Here is a 23,539-nt window from a genome sequence, read left to right on the forward strand (position 1 = left end):
GTTTTATACCTTGTGGGGATTGAGGGAGGGTACAAGCACATTATGTTGGTTTGTATAATATAGAACAAAGTCAATATTTTATGCGTGAAGTGAGTCAGAGAGGAAGCACAGGTCCCCGGCCTGAAAAGGGATGACTTCAACTTCGCAATAGTCAATTTCCTTTTATATCTAGCAATATTCCTTCTGCACCAGGTTTTATGTGTTTGCATATAACAATTTATCATATACCTGGCTTGCCATAACTCTTGCCGATTTTATTGAGGCTTTCCAAAAGATTTATTGTAGATTGATAGAAGCTATTTCTGAAAACATGGATATTTTAAAGTTTGTAAATACTTGTATGTCTTTTGGTTCATGACATGGTGAGGAGGCTTGTATGTCTCAGTGACCCAGAGAGCTATGCTAGCAGGAGCTTTGGCTTTTGTTAGGGACACCCAAGCTGGACTGGTCATTGGGTAGATGCTAGACTGATATGGACTATGGGTGAGGTAACCCTAACAGAAACCTTGAGTGCTGAAGTCGGAGGTATTGGGCCGCACAGCGCACTCAATACCATGCATCAACAGCTATTATGACTACATTTCTGGACAATAATGACGTGATCGGTGCTCGCTATATGATGACTCACCAGGCAGGTGCAGTGCTGGGCTCCTTACCTCGAGGGGGCCCATCCTCAGCTACTGGAAGTCCTTCCCGACCGTCTCGCGGAGTCAGGGGATGAGGAAGTAAAGCTACTGGCAAGACAAAAGCAACAAAAGAAAACACTCCTATCAACATGATGCACTGAAATGCTGAGGGAGTTTCAAACAAGAACATAGAGCTTCAGCAATTTATGCATGAAAACCAGATCAACATCTGTTGCATCCAAGAATCCCATCTGAAAGAATCAATGAGTTTCAAGGTCAGAGGTTACCAGACTTTCAGAAGTGACCACAGTGGAAGAACCAAGGGTGGGGTAGTCACTCTGGTTAGAAACAACATCAGTGCCGTTGAAACCAATAGATATATGGAGGAAACTGAATTCATTGGGGTCAAGATCAAAACAAAAATGTCTGAGCTTCACATTGTAAATGTTTATTGCCCAAATGACAAAGAACTCTCCCTTGATGATATCCAGACATCAGATATTAACTTCCTACTTGTTGGAGACTTCTACAGCCAATCCCAGAGCTGGGGTTACAACAACATTGACAAAAGAGGAGAGGAGAGGAGATAGAAAGCTGGCAGGATGAAAAGAACCTTGATCTGATCAATGACCCACTTGATCAACCAACATTCTATTCCAAGCGTTGGCATTCCACAACCTCCTCTGACCTTGCCTTCTGTACTGACGATGTCCATAGAGTCATTAGTCGAGAAGTAGGACCACAGCTAGGGGGAAGTGACCATCGACCGGTCCTCCTAACCTTAAGTGATAGCAAAATCCATACAGCTTCACAGCCCCCAAGGTGGAACTACAAGAAAGCCAAATGGGAACTTTTCAAGCTTCGCACGAATGAGTTGACCAAAGAAATTGAAGTGCAGGGAAGGAACATAAGACACTGTAGTGAAGGAATTCAACCTCCAAATCATTAAAGCTGCCAAAGAAAATATCCCAAGAAGAGTCAGGAAAGTATATGCTCCTTACTGGAATAAAAAAAACTTCAAATGGCACATGATGAACTGACAAGGGTAAGGGAAGAAGCAGAGTCTAACTCTAGCTAAAACAGGTGGTTGTCCTAGTAGTGGACGCTTCACATCCTGGGGATAGCAAGTGGGTTTCCTAGTAGTGGACGCTTCACATCCTGGGGACAGCATGTGGGTCTCCTAGTAGTGGACACTTCACATCCTGGGGATAGCAGGTGGGTATCCTAGTAGTGGACACTTCACATCCTGGGGATAGCAGGTGGGTTTCCTAGTAGTGGATGCTTCACATCCTGGAGGTAGTGGGTGGGTGTCATAGTAGTGGACGCTTCACATCCTGGGGACAGCGTGTGGGTCTCCTAGTAGTGGACGCTTTACATCCTGGAGGTAGTGGGTGGGTGTCCTAGTAGTGGACGCTTTTCATCCTGGGGATAGCAGGTGGGTGTCCTAGTAGTGGACGCTTCACATCCTGGGGATAGCAGGTGGGTGTCCTAGTAGAGGACGCTTCACATCCTGGGGATAGCAGGTGGGTGTCCTGGTAGTGGACGCTTCACATCCTGGGGATAGCAGGTGGGTGTCCTGGTAGTGGATGCTTCACATCATCGTCCAGCATGTTTCACCCTCACTTACTGAATTGAGTACACATCTCCAGTCTCCTATCTTTTTATTATCATTACACTTTTCCTTCATTTGGTTCAGATAAATCGTGAAAATAACTAGTATTACAATGAATTTTGTGACTTTCGAAAATCTATTCATTGTGGACCCTTTTAATATTTAGACCACCAGCCAAGTAAAATAGGATCTATTTTTGTAGGTCAGAATGGAATGGCCTTTCTTCATTCATGGATCATCAACTGCCAACCAAAAATAAGACGGATACAACAGAACAGGTAGACTTATTTTGGCAAATTGCATGGCCACTTGTCGGACATGATGTAAATGGTTGAATGTGGTTCCCATACAGGAGATGCATTCACCAGACCATGTTGGCCATCTGGTGGTTATCTCCAGTCAACAGTCGTCGTCTTTTCTTCATTCATTTGTACTTACCTTTGTGGTTCTATCCAATTAAGGTTCAGACATGCTATCCTAGCCACACAATCTAATTAAAATTAGCTCCACTATTACATGTGGATCTAACAGCAGCCAGTTGGAGCTCATGTCCACCAATCAAAACCTTACTTGCAGAATCCTGCCAGTGATTTAAAACTAACAACACTGCGTAGTCCCCAATGACCAGGTAACATTTCGTCTGTAAATAATAATTTAAATATTGGACAATCACACTTCGCCTTTTATAACGTTATTTGAGAGCATACAAATTCTAAAAATATCAGGTGAGTCTATTTCAGTGGCCGCATTACAGCGAACCATACCAATACCAATACGTACGGGATGGGTTATTAGTCTTCAATTTTACATTAAAAATTATTTATTTATTTATATACTTTTCAAAAAAAGAAACGAAAAAGGGTACAAATGGGTTATAACTCCGATTTTATGTTTCCTACCGGTTAATAAATTTGCATTTAACACATTCCCCACGGTTTTCGATAAAACGCAGCTACTGTACAATAAAGTTCCATCGCAAAAAAACCACTGCAGTCGGAGTCGAAAGATGCACCTCGAACTGGACGTCTGGCACGAAATTCCTACCTCACGTAGGCGGTTCCGTACGGTCTGGGTCGGATATCAGAGGCCCAGGCAAGCGAACACCCTGCACTTTTATACTGTCGTGTGTTCATGTTGCACGTGCAGACAACGCACGTGCAGTGGTGACATGGTTTGCACGTGGCTGCGTTTTTGCGAATATTCACATTTTTTTAACCCATTGAACTTTATTGTACAGTAGCTGCGTTTTTAATCGAATGTAACCGTGGTGGGAATGTGGTTCGGGACATGCAATGACCTTTATATTGAATGTAATTCTCCAATTTGATGACAAGTTGTTTTGCACAAAGCATGAGGAACGGTAATCTGGAAACATAAAATCGGAGTTATAACCCATTTGTACCCTTTTGCGTTTCTTTTTTTGAAGAGTATATTAAAGATTAGAACTATTACTGTATTACACATTTGAAGCATGCACGTTAATGTTTCTACTATACATATACACACAATACATTCAAAACATCGTGTACACAAAACTGTTAAAAAAGAATTTCTGACCTAAATGATAATTGTAACCAAAACCGAACGTATAAATGAATATTGTTCATGGGTGTCATTAAATAAACATCTTTTTCTTTGCAAAATCATAATGATATCCAAAAGCAAATAATCTAATGACGAGCCAAAACCTGTCGACTTGCTGGGCCAATTGGTGAAAGGTGGGCACTACAGGCGTGCCCTGTTTACATGTGCCAGCTATTACGTCGAGTACAGCATGGATGTCTCTCCGGTTACTGGTCATATTACAAAGAAAGTATGGCGGTGTCGAGTTCACATATCCAACAGGACCAACAGTTTCAAATCACGCTTCAACCGCTTTGTAAACAGAAGTTCGTCCGATTGCCCGCACACTAAATGTTTATGTTTATTTTATTATGGAATGTAACCTATAATGTGAGTCAGTCAAATGACGTATTCTTCATGACAGTCTTCACTTTGATTCAACTTTGGTGACGTTCACGTTTGATGACATTTACACTTCTTTTCCTGCTTTCCCCCCCCCCCCCCCCTTCTTTTTCTTCTCCGCTGTTATGTTCGAAGACATAATTTGATGTAAGTTGCTTATATGTTGTGATGTATTTTCCAAATTAGCTTGAGTTGATGTTTTTAAATTTCATCTTTATAATATGTCCCGCAGTGGAGTAAGCGTACTAGCACATCCAGTACTGACGCAGTACGGTCATCTGATCCACTGGTGTGGGCACATAGCTTACGTATACTATGTTCGTGCTGGGGTGTCATAATACTTAGTTATTTCTTTAATTGTCCATTTATTCGATCATAGGCAGGTGTCGTAATTCGAATTTTGTTTATATATCTCCCCCCCCCCCCCCCCCCCCCCCTCCCTCTTCCCGGTGAAAACGAATAGTCCGTCTATATGTTTATCTAGTCACTGTAAAAGGAAGTGAGTGATTTATGGGGTTACGAAAAGAAGTGATTGGTTTGTAAAATGGGCACATTTCTCTTCGTTTCGGTTCCCTAATGAATACATTGTTACTCTATGTTGAAGAACCAAAGCTTAATATGAATTAGTAAATGTTAATAACGCCACAGTAGGCCTATGATAAATAGATAAATAAATAAATGCGGCGTGAGGGGGTGTAATGTTTTGTATAACTTATTTTGAATAGTATATGGTCTGATTTATTGATCTACGTGCTTCAGACACGTTAAGTGTGATTTATTATTTTAACTCGTTAAAAGAAAACGAAACTCGCTGCAAGAGGTCCCCGCGTTATTTAACGTTATTGCTAAAGTGGATGGCACCGCTGAGGATTTCGATGTCGGAGCTTGTTTATGGAATAACATCTCCGACCTCGTTCCTTCTCTTTTATTTACCTTTGGGCAACTAATAACTCTGCTGCACCATTAGCATTTCGTCTGGCGTTTGCGTAGCCTTTGGAATTGTGAGTATTATCAAGAGAAAAAATACATAACGGGATACAATTTCCCTCGAAATTGTGACTACAAACATAACAGTAGCAGCGATTGGCTTGCGTGATCACGTAGTTCATTTAACTCCCTTTTCTTTACGGGAACACTGTCAGTCCAGCAAGGTGAGTTAAATAACAGTTTGTTCATCTTTATTCCATCGTTGTTGCTGGGTTTTATTGTGTACGTCTGAGTCTGGCTGTCTCTGCCTCTCTCTCTCTCTCTCTCTCTCTCTCTCTCTCTCTCTCTCTCTCTCTCTCTCTCTCTCTCTCTCTCTCTCTCTCTCTCTTTGTCACACACACAAATGTAAACACTATATCTCAATCTCTATCTGCCTGTCCGTCTGTCCACCTTATCTGCACATCTGTCTGATGTATGTAAATAGAACTATAGTTTAAATGTTGGCATTCACAAATAGAATGTATGCGTATTGTATGCTCCAAATTACAATGGTAAACCGTTGGCATTGTATCTCATCCTGTTCACTTTAAAGATTGCATCACCATCACAGACAATAGTGTTTTTCATTCTATGCGCACGTTTTCACAATAACTATTTATATACACATACGTTATACTTGACAAATAAAATGTATAAAACAGTTATGCTGGGAGCAAGAATATGTATGAATGTAAATTATATAACTGATAATAAAAATAATATTTACAAAATTATAAATTAAAGAAAAGTAGAAAAAGATATCGACTCCGACGAGATTCGAACTCGCAATCTTCTGATTCGAAGTCGGACGCCTTATCCATTGGGCCACGGGGCCACGAGTACATATTTCATATTTCATATTGTCGACATTGTATCACGCATTGTATCACGTAATTTTAATTCTAAAAATATCTACCAATACACACACACGCACACACACACACGCACACACACATATAGATTTACACACACACGCACACACACACACACACAAACAAACATATACACGTACACGCACGCACCCTACAAGACAAATCTGTTTTTACTTGTTTTTGTACTGACGTTTCATAATAAACATAGCAAACTGCAGGTGTGTTCTTTAATCTTTGTGGGTGGGATGTGGGTATGGGTGTGTGAGTGGAGAGAGAAAAAGAAAAACAACAGTGAGAGGCCAATATTTCATTATTCAATAATTATCTGGATCCAGGTACAGTAATAAATAATTACACGCCTCGGTAATGGCACAAAACTGTAGACAATACAGTGTTCAGGTTGAGAGAGAGAGAGAGGGAGGGAGAGAGAGACGGACAGAGGTAGGGAGAGACAGACAAACAGAGAGAGAGAGAGAGAGAGATTTTAATTCCGATAATTTAGAATGTAATAAGCATTAGTTTAGTTAATACCGAGAATGTAAAATGTAATAAGATTTAGTTGCTTTAAATATATATATATATAAGTTGGTCGCCCTGAATAATATTAAATCGACACATTTCAGATTTTAAAAACAATGAATAATTATCGATAGTGAGATATTCAATTGCTTTATTTATTTATTTATTTATTTGTATTTATTTATTTCCTTCAATAGAGAAACGAGCAAATTATATATAATAAAGCTACGATTATTATTTTTGTAAAGCATGCAGTCTGTAATTTCCGTTAAATGATGTAATTATTGCAATTAACTGTGACAATAAGTATACACAATAAACTGACACTCTGAACTTTATAAGTGTATACCTCATTCTGGAACATAGCCTATTGGTGTGGTTAACACTTGGCATTGTGTCTTCCGTTTGGTATAACAAACAAAAAATAAAAAACGTAGAAAGCTATCGCAGACTTTAATTAATGAACCTGATTTGTCTTCCAACGATGTTTTCGTTTTCGAGCCAAACTATGTATGCTATATACAGAGCTGTGAAGCCCTTATTGCGCTGTTTTATAAGCATATAAATTGACAAATGAAACGAAATAAACAGAATACATGACATGTCCGTTCAGTAAAAAGATATACAAATTGACCCATAAAAACTCTGAGTGAATGGAGGGTCGATTGTCAGTGATCTAGGAATCGGTTTAATGAATATTAATTTTAGTGGGTATAGGCCTACATTTGTAGAACGTGCTGTTAGATAGGCCTGACATATATACGCGTATTTACACGCATTTATATGTGCGCGTACTACAATACTACAAGAGTGGCAGCTTTCCGATTTAGTCAGGGTGACATGTCCCCCACCCCCACATTAATAATAAATAAATGAAAACTAATAATAAATAAATAAAAACTAGTGAAAACCAAAGCTAAAATCCCCTCCCCTGCAGACTGTAGTTGTGACAAGGGTCAGAATGGGTTGCTCTGTCTTAGATCTTTCTCCAGATAGCGTCGCTATTTCCACAGAGATGGTCAGCTCACACGATGTTGTAGATTCCCCCTGTCTGTGATAACTCCCTGGATGAGACGGATTTGCTAGTCCCCAAATAACATGTGGTCAGCTCACACGATGTTGTAGATTCCCCCTGTCTGTGATAATTCTCCCTGGACGAGACGATTTGCTAGTCCCCAGATAACATGTGGTCAGTTCAGACGATGTTGTAGATTCCCCGTCTGTGATAATTCTCACTCAACGAGACGATTTGCTAGTCCCCAGATAACATGTGGTCAGCTCACACGATGTTGTAGATTTCCCGTCTGTGATAATTCTCCCTGGACGAGACGATTTGCTAGTCCCCAAATAACATGTGGTCAGCTCAGAATACCATATTTATGGAATATAGGAAACCAGCAACTTGAACAATTTAATATATAAAATAATGATAATATATACTAGTATATAGATATATACATGTACATGCAGATACACACACACACACACACACATATATATAAAATAATAATAATATATACTAGTATACATGCACATGCAGATACACGCTCACACATATATATATATATATATATATACTCTTCAAAAGAAGAAACGCAAAACCACATTGTCGTAACATTTGGAGAATTGATTTAATTATTGAATGGTGAGTCCGATAATTACCACATGTTGCAGGATTGTTCACAATTCACTCTAGTCCATTGTGAGTAAGTGATAGGACACACCACCAAGGTCAAGGTCATCTGGAGTCAATACCGGGTGTGGCCTCCGCGTGTGTTGACAACTGCCTGGCACCGCCTGCCCATTGAAGCAACCAGAGTACGGATGACGTCCCGGGGGATGGTGGCCCACTCGGCCTGCAAGGCTGCTGCCAGCTCGGGCAGGGTCTGGGGCTGTGGTTGTCGCTGTCGGAGGCGTCGGTCCAACTCGTCCCATAGATGCTCAATTGGGTTCAAATCAGGTGATATCGATGGCCAAGGAAGGACATTAATGTTGTTGTTCTGTAGGAAAGCCGTTGTGAGACGTGCTGTGTGAGGTCTGGCGTTGTCATGTTGGAACACTGCGTTGGCGTTGGCCATAACTGGAACGATGTGTGGCCGGAGGATCTGGTCAATGTAGCCCTGTGCATTCAGGTTGCCCTGCACGTGGACCAGGTCAGTTCTGCCAGTGTGTGAGATGGCTGCCCACACCATGACACTACCCCCGCCGAATCTGTCCACTTCCTGCACGCAGTTTGCCGCATAACGTTCACCACGACGCCTATACACGCGACATCTTCCATCATGACGTCGGAGCAGAAATCGGGACTCGTCACTGAACCACACCTGTCTCCATCGCAGTTGAGGCCATTGTCGATGAATCTGGCACCACTGCAGTCGGAGTCGACGGTGTTGTGGTGTTAAGATGACACCTCGAACTGGACGTCTGGCACGAATTCCTACCTCACGTAGGCGGTTCCGTACGGTCTGGTCGGATATCCTGCGCAAACCTGGTATTGCTGCGGCTGTGGAGGTGGCAGTAGTCAATCGTTCCCGAAGGTGGCGTACCCGGATGTAGCGGTCCTGCCCGGGGGTAGTGACCCGTGGTCGACCGGATCTAGGGAGGTCACGTGTTGATCCATGTTGCTGGTAACGGTCCCACAGTCTGGAGATGGTGCTTGGGGACACATGGAATGCCCTGGCAACGGCCGTTCTGGATTCGCCTGCGTCTAGTCGGCCGATGGCATTGTTTCTCTGCGGTTCACTGAGACGTGGCATGTCCTGGATTGTCAACTGTCGGCCAGATACAGAGGCCAGGCAAGCGAACACCCTGCACTTTTATACTGTCAGTGTTCATGTTGCACGTGCAGACAACGCACGTGCAGTGGTGACATGGTTTGCACGTGGCTGCGTTTTTGCGAATATTCACATTTTGGAACTTTATTGTACAGTAGCTGCGTTTTATCGAATGTAACCGTGGGAATGTGTTTGGGACATGCAATGACCTTATATTCACAAAGCATGAACCGGTAGGAAACATAAAATCGGAGTTATAACCCATTTGTACCCTTTTGCGTTTCTTTTTATATATATCTGTGTCTGTGTGCGCGTGAGTATCTGCATGTACATGTATATATCTATATATCTATATTATACAAAGTTTTGTATTAGCAATTCTTTATTTTAAAAATAATAAAGTAGCATATAGAAAATGTTTTTAAAAATCGACCTCGACAAGATTCGAACTCGCAATCGTCTGATTCGAAGTCAGACGCCTTATCCATTAGGCCACGAGGCCATGAATTTTACTTTGAATTGTTGACATTGTATCACGTAATTTTAAACATAAAGATCCACACCACCAGACCCACTCACAGACATACACTCAAATATTGTTTGCATTCTGTAAGAATTCTTTCCATAACCACTGAAACAGGCAATTCCTGGCCTTCAAAGTAGATGAAATTATATATATATATATATATATATATATATATATATATATATATATATATATTTATATTTCATTATCGTACATTACAGCCATTCATTGAGTATTTAAAGATATGAGCCAAAACTGTCAATTTTTGATTAAAATCGATCATTGGAACATGACTATTTCATGATATCACTTATCACTAAAATAACGTATTTAATCTATTTATTGTGATGGTACGTGTTCTTTGAATCGTACGTCAAACACTGTAATATAACGTTTTGTTTTCTATGGTTCTGTAACCAGAAACTAATTTGTGCACGATTCTCGATCAGTGGTATTCTAGTTTGTTTGTTTGTGTGTGTGACGCTGAGGTCGTTATTAACCATAGTTTACGTGTACGATCACCGAGCAATGTCCAGTGTAAACACGGAGTGATGCCAAGTCAGTCGGCCATGCATTCTATAGATGGCCTCAGACCACAATTAATTTCGCTATATGTTTCTATATAGCCTTAGTGGCTATAACATTTTTATTAATATCAGCAGGCCCGTGAAGTTTTGTATGTACCTTTGCCTGCATGGGGGACACATACCCTGAAAAGGACAACCCCTGTTGTCCAGCTCTTTCTCCCAGCATATTGGTTTAAACAGACACACCCTCTAAACCAGGCCGGAGTACACCCATTTTACACAAAAAGTACTACTTTTGCATGGGCCGGAATTACCACAAACAAGTCTCCAATGTCAACAAGTTACACACGTTTACAAACTACATGCTATCCCCTGTCACTTCAGTCAAATAGTTGCCACTTCATAGCTGTCTGCCATGAAATAATCACAGTCAAACAGCAGACTACTTGCGCGGTCAAACTTCCGGATTTTGGACAACCAAATGGGAAGATAACTGTAATCTGAGGCCAGATAACGGAACGCCAGAAAGACGTGACTCGTGTCAGTAGAGACTATGGACCTCTATTACCAATCCGCTTTTCAGTCTGACAGTCGGTACAGTCCGGGTTAGGAGTAAGTGGGTCTTTGTACGTCTACATTATCGAGTCTTTTTAAGTTAATTTTTATTTTCATTACTAAATAATAAAATGTGTGCATCGTTTATACTCTCAGTTGGAACTATGATCGGAGTCTGTCTTAAGAGTGGGCATCTTGAAATATGTCTTGTTAACCTAGTTTCAAAGTAATTCTACTTTTTTGAAAAAACAAATGGCAGTTGCATATGTTTTCCACTACTGATATACGTTCTTCACAGAATCTGTCCTGACAGTATTTTATTTGAAATGCAGCGAACGTGTAGGCAATGGAGGTGTGATACCTTGTTGACTCCTGGTTCTTGTGGTGTGAATCTTCTTAGTACGACAGTTGGAGACGGAATGTGCACACGTGACAACCTGTATGTGTTATTTGTTATTCATGTCTGAAAACCACTACATGCGTAGCTTGTACCATTATTTAATGAGAGTCGGCGTGCTGCCATGAAGGTGTGCCAATAACCGATTGGTCCAAACTTTGCCTATAACAATGTCGTGCACGTAGATTTGTTGTGTAAACAGATGCATCACCTGGCCTGATGGTTGTGTTTTTGTTTTGTTTGTCTGTTTTTGTTTGTTATTGTTTTTCATATTATATCAGAACAGTTTCAGTGTATTGACGTTGACATGGTATTGGCACTATTTTTTAATTACATATTCACGGATACTAATTCACACACTCTTACAAGGGTACTATTATCGCATGGTGGACATTTCGAGAAGTTTAATTGTACACTAGAAAAGGCAATCATCCCCGATATATCTGGCCTCAGGTTACAGTTATCTTCCCATTTGGTTGTCCAAAATCCGGAAATGTGACCGCGCAAGTAGTCTGCTGTTTGACTGTGATTATTTCATGGCAGACAGCTATGAAGTGGCAACTGTTTGACTGAAGTGACAGGGGATAGCATGTAGTTTGTAAACATGTGTAACTTGTTGACATTGAAGACTTGTTTGTGGTAATTCCGGTCCATGCAAAAGTAGTGCTTTTTGTGTAAAATGGGTGTACTCCGGCCTGGTTTAGAGGGTGTGTCTGTTTAAACCAATATGCTGGGAGAAAGAGCTGGACAACAGGGGTTGTCCTTTTCAGGGTATGTGTAACCCATGCAGGCAAAGGTACATACAAAACTTCACGGGCCTGCTGATATTAATTAAAATGTTATAGCCACTAAGGCTATATAGAAACATATAGCGAAATTAATTGTGGTTTGAGGCCATCTATGCGATGCGCATGTCGTTATAATGATATCCCGCCTGCGTTTTCTGATCCATCATGGCGGTGATCTACGCTTGGTGATAATCTGATAAGCTCATTCAGTGTTTTGAATTCCAGCCACATGTCATGGAACATTATACACAAAACTCTTTTGTTTTTGAATTCCAGCCACACGTCATGGAACTTTATACACAAAACTCTTTTGTTTTTGAATTCCAGCCACACGTCATGGAACATTATACACAAAACTCTTTTGTTTTTGTCGGCAATTACTATTGACAATTACTATTGACAAATAAAAGCTGAAAGCCGAGTGCGATAAATCTCGATGTCTTTCTGTTTGCGCGCAGTTTTTTCCCAAAGTAACTATGACAACAGGCTGCGATCTGAGACAGCATTGATATGCTCGGTATGATGGAATTTGTTGGTCGTGAAACCACTTGGGACAGAGCGACCATAGACAAACCATCGATGATGTATGGCCACCGCCTGTTCGACTGGACAGTTGTTTGATGAGTTGATTTAATTCCATTCCAACGTGCACTTGAATCACATTTACCTCTAACCACATCACTCGCAAGCGCAATTAATCTAGTGGCATCTCCCCTGGGATATACTGTTACATTAGCGTTCATACTTCACCTATATCTTGTTAATACACTCTAAATTGGATAATGGTATAATTGCGAAAAGCCTAACATAGTAATCTGTCTCGGCGTGAATTGCGTTCTTCCAGAGACAAATGAGCGCGCGAGCTAGCGGCGAACGGCCATCTTATCGGCGGGGTTTTGCGCGCGCGCGTGGTGGCAGCACTGGGGTCTGCGTGTGCTGTCTGTATCGATACAACTCGGCCACACTTAACGATCATGGCGATGTTGTAAACCATTTCTGTGTACCGCTCACTGAGGATCGGTTTTACTGCCATCTGTTAAAGCATCTTACGTAAGTAGCAGTTAAGTAATTGGTCGTATAGACACCACAGCTGTGTAAAAAATTAAAGCAAGAGATTTTTTAAAATTGTTATAAATATGATTGTCATAAAGTTTAAAACATAATTCTCTTTGTCTATCAATCATTATCCATGGAGTACTAAATATGATGACGTCACTGGTAACATGTTCTCGAGCATGTGTTGTTTGCCATTATGGCATAATATGTTGTTTACTATTGACGTATATGAATGTTTGTGCGTGCATATACACCTGCGTATGTTTGTATGGTTTTAATTATTTGGCAGTATCAACTCATTTCAGAGTACTTTGGAACATTTAGAGACCTAACAGCGTTTTGGGATTTTAAAAAAACCCCGAAAAAAAACAACAACAGACAATTATCTTTAAGTTATTTACAATTATTTCATTACTATAAAGTTAAAACTTGCTTTGTTTCACGACACCATTACTGCACGCTGAGTTGTTAGCATCGACTATTGGATGTCAAACAGTTGGTCATTGTGAAATATAGTCTTAGAGGAAACTCGCTCATTTTTTATCATTTGCAGCAAGTCAACTTTTATATGCGCTTCAAACAGACAGGACATCACAAACCACGGCGTTTGATATATCAGTCTCGGACACTTCCAGTAACATAAATAATAAATTATATGTAGTGGCAAACTTTGAGAACAGTAGGCCGTTTACAACTGGAGTTGTAATAGAAATATCGTCTGCCATTGCACGTGCGGTTTGACGTTTTACTCTGACCGTGTTCACAGGCTGGTACTATCACAACACTGGACGAATGATGCTAATTATTGACATTTGTAAAAATAATTTAATAATATAACTGTGAAACGAAGCTAATTATCCCGTTTTCTTGTGTACTGAGATATCAACGTAGCTATATTTTTTTAGATATTAATGTGTGAACTAAATAAAATAGTACAATTGAGATGAAGTTATTTCCATCACAGGGTTCGAACTTAACGGTCGCCCGATCGCCCCTGGCGACTGAAAACGACGACGGGCGACTGAAAACCCACAGTAAGGTTGCCCGCCTGGCGACCGATTTAAATTTTTTTTTTTTTAAATCAATAATCAAAAATATTATTCGGGCAAGTGAACGTGCCCGGGTGGCAACTCCAACAAAACAAGTTAAGCGCAGACACTGCCATCATTAAAAACATACCGTTTAATCATGGCACGGTAATAGGACTAGGGCTATCTAAAATATGACAGTTTATATTGCTATTGCATTTTTATTATTGTCTTGTTTCATCTTGATAGAAATAAGAACAACCTTTGTTCATTAATTATATAATATTTCATGGTATTTTCTGAGAAAGAAAACCACATCAGCATAGAGCTTAGTTGGACAGAAATATGTTCTCGATGATAAACAATACGATTAGCACCTGCCAGCGATCGTCGTGGTAGCCTTGTTTGTTTTGTCAGTTAGATCGTCGTGGTAGCCTTGTTTGTTTTGTCAGTAAGATCGTGGTATGATTGTGTATTATTTATGGTAATGTCAGTTTTCTGTTAAAATTTCAAGTATTTATGAAACTTTTAGCCTCTGATATACAGACCATGGCGTCGGAAGGAATTTGACATTGGGGCGGCGGAGAGGGTGTGTGGGGGAGGGTGTGTGTGAGAGGGTGTGTGTGGGAGGGTGTCCGCGTCTTGCAGATGGAGCTGCACGAGTGTTCCCGCTTGAAACATTTTCAAAGATATCTACTTTCGGGAGATATTGTCAGAGTATTAAACAAACAGAATGCTAAAATATGTATAAGTATGTACTTTTAAAAAAAATGCCGCCCCTGCCGCCCCTGCCGCCCCAGTAGGCTACCGATTGTGCCATCGTTTGGCTTCATAACATTGCAGCTGGGTGTCACTAGTCTTGTGTTGTCATATAAATCTAACCAATCTGGTTTTATCAGTAACATATTTAAGGATTGTCTGTTATTTCTTTTACGTTCATCGGGGTATGAGCAAAAAACATCATCCACAAAACGTGTGAATCGGCGAAACCGGATGATTTGGGGTTTTTTTTTTTTTTTTGGTGGGGTTTTTTTTTTTTTTTTTGGGGGGGGGGGGGGGGGGGTACCCAAATGAAGGTAAAAGAAATAACAGACACTACTTATAATTAAATTTTAAACGTAGATAAGTATTAATAATAACACTAATAGTTCATATTTTATTTTGAATTAATTTTATTTTTGTTTTTTACCAGTAATGCTCAGACAAACTAGCAATATAAAGTGACGTCATCAGATATGACGTTCCTTGACAACGTTATTCATCGAGAAATAAAAATGTGTCTGGCAAAAGAACAGCGAGTGTCTATAGTACTACACACAGCTTATGTTAGATCGACACATTTCAAACCATGTTGGAACATTCTTATTTAGACTAAGTGGCACATTTAAAACATGGCAGGTAGATTTTGAAAGTGAAAGTAAACCATGCTAAAGGGCGTTCGTATGCACTGAATGGCCGAACCATACGTGAAACAGTTGTTTTATTTTATTTCAGAAGTAAATCCGATGAGAATGTGAGATTCGACCACGGCGTTCCTAATAACGGAAGTCGTCCTTCAGCCTGTATCAGTGAAGGAATGTATCGAGTTTGCCTGGGTGCTGTCACCTGGCGTCGTGGGTTCTCGTATCACGTTATTGATGGACTGGTACCGCGTCGGCCAGCACACACCATCAGTCCAGGTGAACACCAATCCAGATGATTAAGGACCACCCGACCTGCCCAACATGACTCGCTGCTTGCCGAACGCGTGGATGACGCTGTGCGTTTTGTTTGTTCCCTTGTATACGTCGTTGTCCACGTCGCTTCCACGGACACGTTATGGCGTGGTTCTTGACGCCGGAAGTAGTGGGACGAAGGTGAAGGCCTACCGATGGCAGACGACAGGTCGCCTTTCAGATCTGCCGCGCATGGAGCTGATTCAAAGCAGCAACCTCAAGTTCCGGCCAGGAATTGGCTACTTCGCGCGGCACCAGGACGAACTGTGGCCCTACATGGCCAGCATCATCAGCCGTGTGAACGAGCTCATTCCAGAGGACGCTATTGCAGACACCCCGCTCTACCTGATGGCAACTGCAGGTAACGTATCTGGTGATTAGTCATTTGCACATCTGCAGGTGTATCGGGTGATTATTTGTTTAAACATCTGCAGGTAACGTATCTGGTGATTAGTCATTTAAACATCCGAAGGTAACGTATCTGATGATTAGTTATTTAGACATCTAGAGGTAACATAATATGGTAATTAGTGATTTAAACATCTACAGGTTCTTTGTTTTGAGATATTTTATTGATCAAAAAAGAATCAAAAGGATTGCACAACAGGCAGAGCCTATATAAGTGCTCTCCTAAACAAGATGGACATCAGACACTATTCATAATCATATATATCTAAAGCATAATAACAATGTCTAATGGCATAAAATATTTAACATAATTAATATTGTTTAATATATAGTAATAAAAGGTAGAGAGTAGATAGAATAGAAATGGGATAGTCGAGAAAAATATGATAGTAATGATCCTATTGTTGGAGCTAACCTTATATGGGGCAGTAAGATCAGAATATTTACAGGTAACGATCTGATGATTAGTGATTAGAACATTTGAAGGTAATTTGATCTGATGATGAGCTATTTGAACATCGTGCTTTGACGCAATTTGCAATCCGTCGACGAGGAATTTGGAAGAATGTATTATGAAATGAGCTACTTATAGGTTTGGGGCCGTGTGTTTAAGGAATTTTGTTTTAATAATAGATGCTCTTCAAAATGCAATTGCTTTTCCTTTACTTTAAGAGCGAGGTTGGAATGCCCCATTAACTGATGTTTTAATAGATGCGTGCTGCTAGCATTCCTTTTTATGAGGGTTTTAGTGAATAAACTGACATTTATGTTCGCTAGGATAGATAAGGGCGGATGGACAATTTGCACTCTATCATCTGTAACAATGTCGCTGCATATGGAAAACGTATTATAGCGCAAACTGTGGAATCAGTTAATAGTGCGAGAAATAACTAATATTGTTGAGTGGTGAAAGAGAAAAATCAGAAATTGAAATTGAAATGTACTTCGATATGCAGTCCCAAATCAGGAGTTCTGTGGGTCCGATCATGGACCCCTTCCCAAAAGAAAGTGGAACTGAAAATTCCAATTTCTGCATTAAAATTCCCAATATATATATATATATATATATATATATATATATATATATATACATGTATGATGTATGTTGTAACAAATTAAATGAACACGTGTGTACTGCAATATTCAGTGGTCTGGAAAACAATATCTCAAGTATGATTTACTTGCACTAATTTCCCCAATCCCATCACACCTGAGACACTGGTGAACCATCCAGGATCAATCCACGCAAATCCATCGTGAATTATTAGCAAAAATAAAATGTGATTAAACGAAAATCATGTGATTGTGAATGAAAAACTGTTTGTTCGATTCCTCTTCAAACTGCGACATCAGCTGTTTTGTGCACGTGGTACTCTGTCCTGCCATCGTTTATGTAATGGGCACTCCGACGACCGGCTGGTGTAAATCTACAAGTTAATACATTATTAATAAAACTTAGAAAGAGCACATTACAAATAGAAATATATCAGTGTGTGTTGCAGGACACACTGCCTGGGTGTAGTAAATCTCACATACCTGGGTTACTCTGAACCAAATTAATAACCTCTAGAAACAGGTTTTTACTAAGAAAAAAGAAAATCAAAAGCCTAATAAAACAACTTTCTATTAATTTACTGTGTCAGGAAAGAAAACTATTTTAAGTAATGTTGTTTGTTTTAAAACGATTTGAAGACTATTTAGATTTGCAAGACTATTTAGATTTGAAGACTTATTTAGATTTGAAGACTATTTAGATTTGCAAGACTTATTCCATAACAAACTCGCAGCCTAATATATTGCTGAATGTTGTGTATTTTACAGTTTTACTGCCCACTCACCTTGCAAAGTACTTGCTTACTAAATTCAAATACACGTGTTTATGGATTTACTTCACTTACATAATAGCATGTGCGCAAAGCCTGACTGTGGTAACAGAGCTTTAGATGGTGCATCTCCAATAATTCAATTTGACGTGTACAGCAAATAATGTAATAAATAATGTAATATTTGCTCATAATGCAATAAAAGTTCGATCAATAATGTAACAAGTGCCCATAATAATTAATATGAGAAAAGTGAGTCAGTACTGCATTGCTAACTACGTGTACATGTAACATGTATTAAATTATTACTGGTGATCGGGTGTAATTTCGTGATAGATAATAATCAACCGATCGATTATCGATGACTAATCGATTAACAGGGTTGAAAATTAGCAGTCGCCCTTTTTTGACTAAGGACGATTAAGAATTTTACAAAGGTAGTCCGTTGGGCAGCCATAGATTTTAGAGTCTAGCGAGTATGGTACCAGTTAAAAAAGAAACGCACTGAAACTGAATCGAATGACCAATGTGACAAAACACAATGCGTCGATGCTGGCACGAATTACAGATCCGGCAGGAGACGATGTTATAGAACATGTTTTATATTTTGACCAGACTCAGTCTCAGCTTCTACGATTTGGTCTGGGGACTGGATACGCCATAATTATCTAGTAGACCTACTTTTTGACATTATTAAATGTTACGCGGTACAAATTAATTCTATTTAATTAGCTCACTAGTATTTTATTCTGGGACAAGCTTAAAATTTATCTTGTAGTTTTAACTCACACTAGCAATGAAATTTTTCATTACTACAGGGATTATTCCAAAAGTCAATTAATTGGCATGTAAATAATAATAATGTAATAAAAAAAAATATTTATAAAACGGCATAGGTTAAATCTTTTCTGATACAGGTTTTAAGGTAATTGATGGAGCATCCAAGGTAATCTGAATGGCAAAACCGTAATACGAGATAGGGCCATATCTCTGCAAAATGCAGACTCGAATGGATATTTGCCAAAATAGTGGATGATTCCATCAATCTTGGTAATTTGTAAAAAAAAACATTTGTATTTATAATGGATTCCTTTTTTAAAAAAATGGTATTTGGGTTGGTATGGGTTTAAAACTTAATAATATTATGTTTTTTAATATGAATTTTATCTTTATTCATTACGAAGTTACATGCCAATCCATCATTTTCCTTTTGACGCAAACGGACTATATACATGTATATGGTTATTATTATACAAAGAAAATTAGAGTTTTGATTTTCGTTATGCAGTTAAATTGGAGGGCTGGATGAATTTGAGAAGGGCCAGTAAGATTGTTCTTCAACTGGCCTTGCTGGCGACCATGGTTTTCATGTTAATTTTCAACCCTGGATTAAAATGTACATTGTCGTTTTGCAGAACAAATCTGCTACTTTATGAAACACATGTTGGACATGTAGGCTTGTTCTATAGTAAACTTTCTTAGTAACGTTTGTTTGACAAAATAAGTTAAATCTTTAAAGTTCCACTAGTATTTCGGGTTTTATAATGTATTAGTAGTGCACCAATGACCACGAAATTTGAAGGGAGGTAACCGTGTATGGTAATCGATTGTACTCCATTATCAAACGTGTACTCCATTAATTGGTGAACTGTCTGAAGCGAGCAGTGCTCGAAGAATTCCATTCATCCAATATTCGGATTATTTGGGGGTTTTTTTTTTTTTTGGGGGGGGGGTTCAATATTGTCGCTAATTTTGATAATTAAAAAGTACTTTCATATGACCTCATCCGAATATAAATTCATCAAATTGTGGAACTGCTTTTTTACGCGTTATTTTTATAACGTGGAAAAGCGCAACCCATTACACATATGGATACCTTTTTGTCACGATAATAATCAGGGTTTTTTTTTATTGAAGATCAGGTGCATGTATTATTTGTATGCAAAAAAATATAGTTATTTGAGAAATATGTACATTTTACCCTTTGTGACAGTAAATGCTGGCCTACCATTAACAATTATCTTCATTAATCTGATGGCATCTAAAAACGAAAACTTTTTATTAAATTTATCAAAATTCTTATACTATGTATTTAGATTGAGAATGAATGGTGAACTTTTTTTTACACTGAATATTTATAAATGCACTGCTTTACTATTACTATAATATAAAATTAAATGGCAGACCCTTATGTGACTAAATCATGTAACGCCTTTTACTGAATAAACTGTCTGTCTGTCTATGGATACCCACAGAGACTATTGTAATATACTGTTTAGCTATATTTTAATAACACAATTCACTGTTTGGCGGTTCAGAAAAATTCAGCTACATGTAGATGACTACTTATTTTGTTTCGCGCATGGTAAAAAAATGTCAATAACTATTTACTGAAGTTGATTTTCAAAGTTAGGAAGCGTGATGGCGTTACACAAACATATGCACTGATAGAAGTGGTTTTGATTGTCTGAACGTCATTACCGTGGTGCTCCGGTTCCACTTGTAACGTCTATTGACGCGTGTAGTCCCCTGTGCTGGGTAATGAAAGGACCACACTCGAGCGGGCTGTGTGAGTGAACGGATTGATGTTCTTCTCATTACTCCAGTGGATAACATGGCACCGCGCTGAGATCTCGTTCAAACAACGCGCGCTTCCACCTTCACTAATACATTGATTTCCCATGCTTCACACATCCATCATGGCCGGTATCTGAGTTCACGCTTCAGTGGAGCACAAACAAGTCCAACGAATCGGTCTTAATTAGATAGCACCACTCTGTAATTGCTATCTGTCTGTATAAAGTGTCTGTCCAAACTGTATCTCTACTAAACACGTCTTATTGGATCTTGCAGTTAGTGTTGTAATGATCACAGTAGTATAAAAACAATTATTGTTTCAACTCGCCTTGCCTTTGGTTCCCACGTGCAAATGGAGTTAGAGTGCGAGTGTCGAACATGTTCCACAATCATGAAATATAACCCCATATATACTGGTATGTGGATCATATTGTGTGTGTTTTTATAGGTTACACATCTCTGTTACATTATCTTTCAAATGAACCATTAAGTTTAGATTTTGAGGAATCATAACAATATTGATCATTGGGAACTTTACAATCTGATTAAAATTAGCTCCACTCAGCACTATTCCATGTGGATCTAACAGCAGCCCGTTGGAGCTCATTTCCAGTTGACCTTTCATTCGACCAATCAAAACCTTACTTGCAGAATTATGCCAGTGATTTGAAAAGAATTTTAAAACATACTGAGGGTATACGAAATGATTCGAAAATTTATTTCAATATAACGTTGAACTTTCGCTTCAAAACGAAAAAAACGTCATTAGTTTACCCATAAAACATATTAGTATACAATTCATAGTTTATTACTGCACTTTTGCCCCCGTTTTTTAAATGTTGCCAACAAGTTCGCCTATTGCTTAAGCGGCAATCTAATTGAATTGGAGTTCGGCTATGTGAACTGCTATATGAACCACGGCCGTAACAGCCGAGGACTGCGTATATAAACTGAATGCAAAATGGTTATGATTGTTATGTAATCCCGTTGCGATAGAAATGAATCAACGTTCGGCCATACAATGTTAAAATAACTATCATTATGTTAAACACTAGTAATTTAAAATGTACTAAGGCCTGCAACGTTTTCGACTTCTGCATCAGTACTGTACAGCCAAAAAGAGAATTGTAAAAGAAAAAGACATACATGTTGACGAGAGTTAATATGTCGAGCGCTTAACATAATATACTCTTCAAAAGAAGAAACGCAAAACCACATTGTCGTAACATTTGGAGAATTGATTTAATTATTGAATGGTGAGTCCGATAATTACCAAATGTTGCAGGATTGTTCACAATTCACTCTAGTCCATTGTGAGTAAGTGATAGGACACACCACCAAGGTCAAGGTCATCTGGAGTCAATACCGGGTGTGGCCTCCGCGTGTGTTGACAACTGCCTGGCACCGCCTGTCCATTGAAGCAACCAGAGTACGGATGACGTCCCGGGGGATGGTGGCCCACTCGGCCTGCAAGGCTGCTGCCAGCTCGGGCAGGGTCTGGGGCTGTGGTTGTCGCTGTCGGAGGCGTCGGTCCAACTCGTCCCATAGATGCTCAATTGGGTTCAAATCCGGTGATATCGATGGCCAAGGAAGGACATTAATGTTGTTGTTCTGTAGGAAAGCCGTTGTGAGACGTGCTGTGTGAGGCCTGGCGTTGTCATGTTGGAACACTGCGTTGGCGTTGGCCATAACTGGAACGATGTGTGGCCGGAGGATCTGGTCAATGTAGCCCTGTGCATTCAGGTTGCCCTGCACGTGGACCAGGTCAGTTCTGCCAGTGTGTGAGATGGCTGCCCACACCATGACACTACCCCCGCCGAATCTGTCCACTTCCTGCACGCAGTTTGCCGCATAACGTTCACCACGACGCCTATACACGCGACATCTTTCATCATGACGTCGGAGCAGAAATCGGGACTCGTCACTGAACCACACCTGTCTCCATCGCAGTTGAGGCTCTGGCACCACTGCAGTCGGAGTCGACGGTGTTGTGGTGTTAAGATGACACCTCGAACTGGACGCCTGGCACGAATTCCTACCTCATGTAGGCGGTTCCGTACGGTCTGGTCGGATATCCTGCGCAAACCTGGTATTGCTGCGGCTGTGGAGGTGGCAGTAGTCAATCGTTCCCGAAGGTGGCGTACCCGGATGTAGCGGTCCTGCCCGGGGGTAGTGACCCGTGGTCGACCGGATCTAGGGAGGTCACGTGTTGATCCATGTTGCTGGTAACGGTCCCACAGTCTGGAGATGGTGCTTGGGGACACATGGAATGCCCTGGCAACGGCCGTTCTGGATTCGCCTGCGTCTAGTCGGCCGATGGCATTGTTTCTCTGCGATTCACTGAGACGTGGCATGTCCTGGATTGTCAACTGTCGGCCAGATACAGAGGCCAGGCAAGCGAACACCCTGCACTGTTATACTGTCGGTGTTCATGTTGCACGTGCAGACAACGCACGTGCAGTGGTGACATGGTTTGCACGTGGCTGCGTTTTTGCGAATATTCACATTTTGGAACTTTATTGTACAGTAGCTGCGTTTTATCGAATGTAACCGTGGGAATGTGTTTGGGACATACAATGACCTTATATTCACAAAGCATGAACCGGTAGGAAACATAAAATCGGAGTTATAACCCATTTGTACCCTTTTGCGTTTCTTTTTTTGAAGAGTATACATTGATAGCTTGAGATAATAAGTTGAGACCTCAAGATCATAAGCTACATTTTTCCATTAGTAACAAGGATCTTTTATATGCACTTATAGACAGGAAAACAAATACCACGGCCTTTGACCAGTTGTGGTGCA

General features: G+C 40.0%; 1 protein-coding gene and 2 non-coding genes across 3 annotated transcripts in view; 1 reads left to right on the forward strand and 2 right to left on the reverse strand.

Annotated features, from left to right (window-relative positions):
• Window positions 1-5,931: 5,931 nt before the first annotated feature.
• Trnar-ucg lies at window positions 5,932-6,004 on the reverse strand. Its single transcript has one exon. It is a non-coding gene; the product is annotated as a tRNA-Arg (tRNA).
• A 3,759-nt stretch (window positions 6,005-9,763) lies between these two features.
• On the reverse strand, window positions 9,764-9,836 carry Trnar-ucg. Its single transcript has one exon. It is a non-coding gene; the product is annotated as a tRNA-Arg (tRNA).
• Window positions 9,837-15,280: 5,444 nt separating this feature from the next.
• Window positions 15,281-23,539, forward strand: part of LOC121370220 (ectonucleoside triphosphate diphosphohydrolase 1-like) — a 37,002-nt gene continuing 28,743 nt past the window's right edge. The window contains exon 1 of the mRNA XM_041495341.1: window positions 15,281-16,287. Within this exon, the coding sequence (XP_041351275.1) occupies window positions 15,936-16,287 (352 nt within the window). The 5' untranslated portion in view covers window positions 15,281-15,935. The remainder of the gene's footprint in view (window positions 16,288-23,539) is intronic.

The sequence above is a fragment of the Gigantopelta aegis genome, chromosome 4, assembly GCF_016097555.1.
Source record: "Gigantopelta aegis isolate Gae_Host chromosome 4, Gae_host_genome, whole genome shotgun sequence".
In the NCBI taxonomy this organism is placed as follows: Eukaryota; Metazoa; Mollusca; class Gastropoda; order Neomphalida; family Peltospiridae; genus Gigantopelta; species Gigantopelta aegis.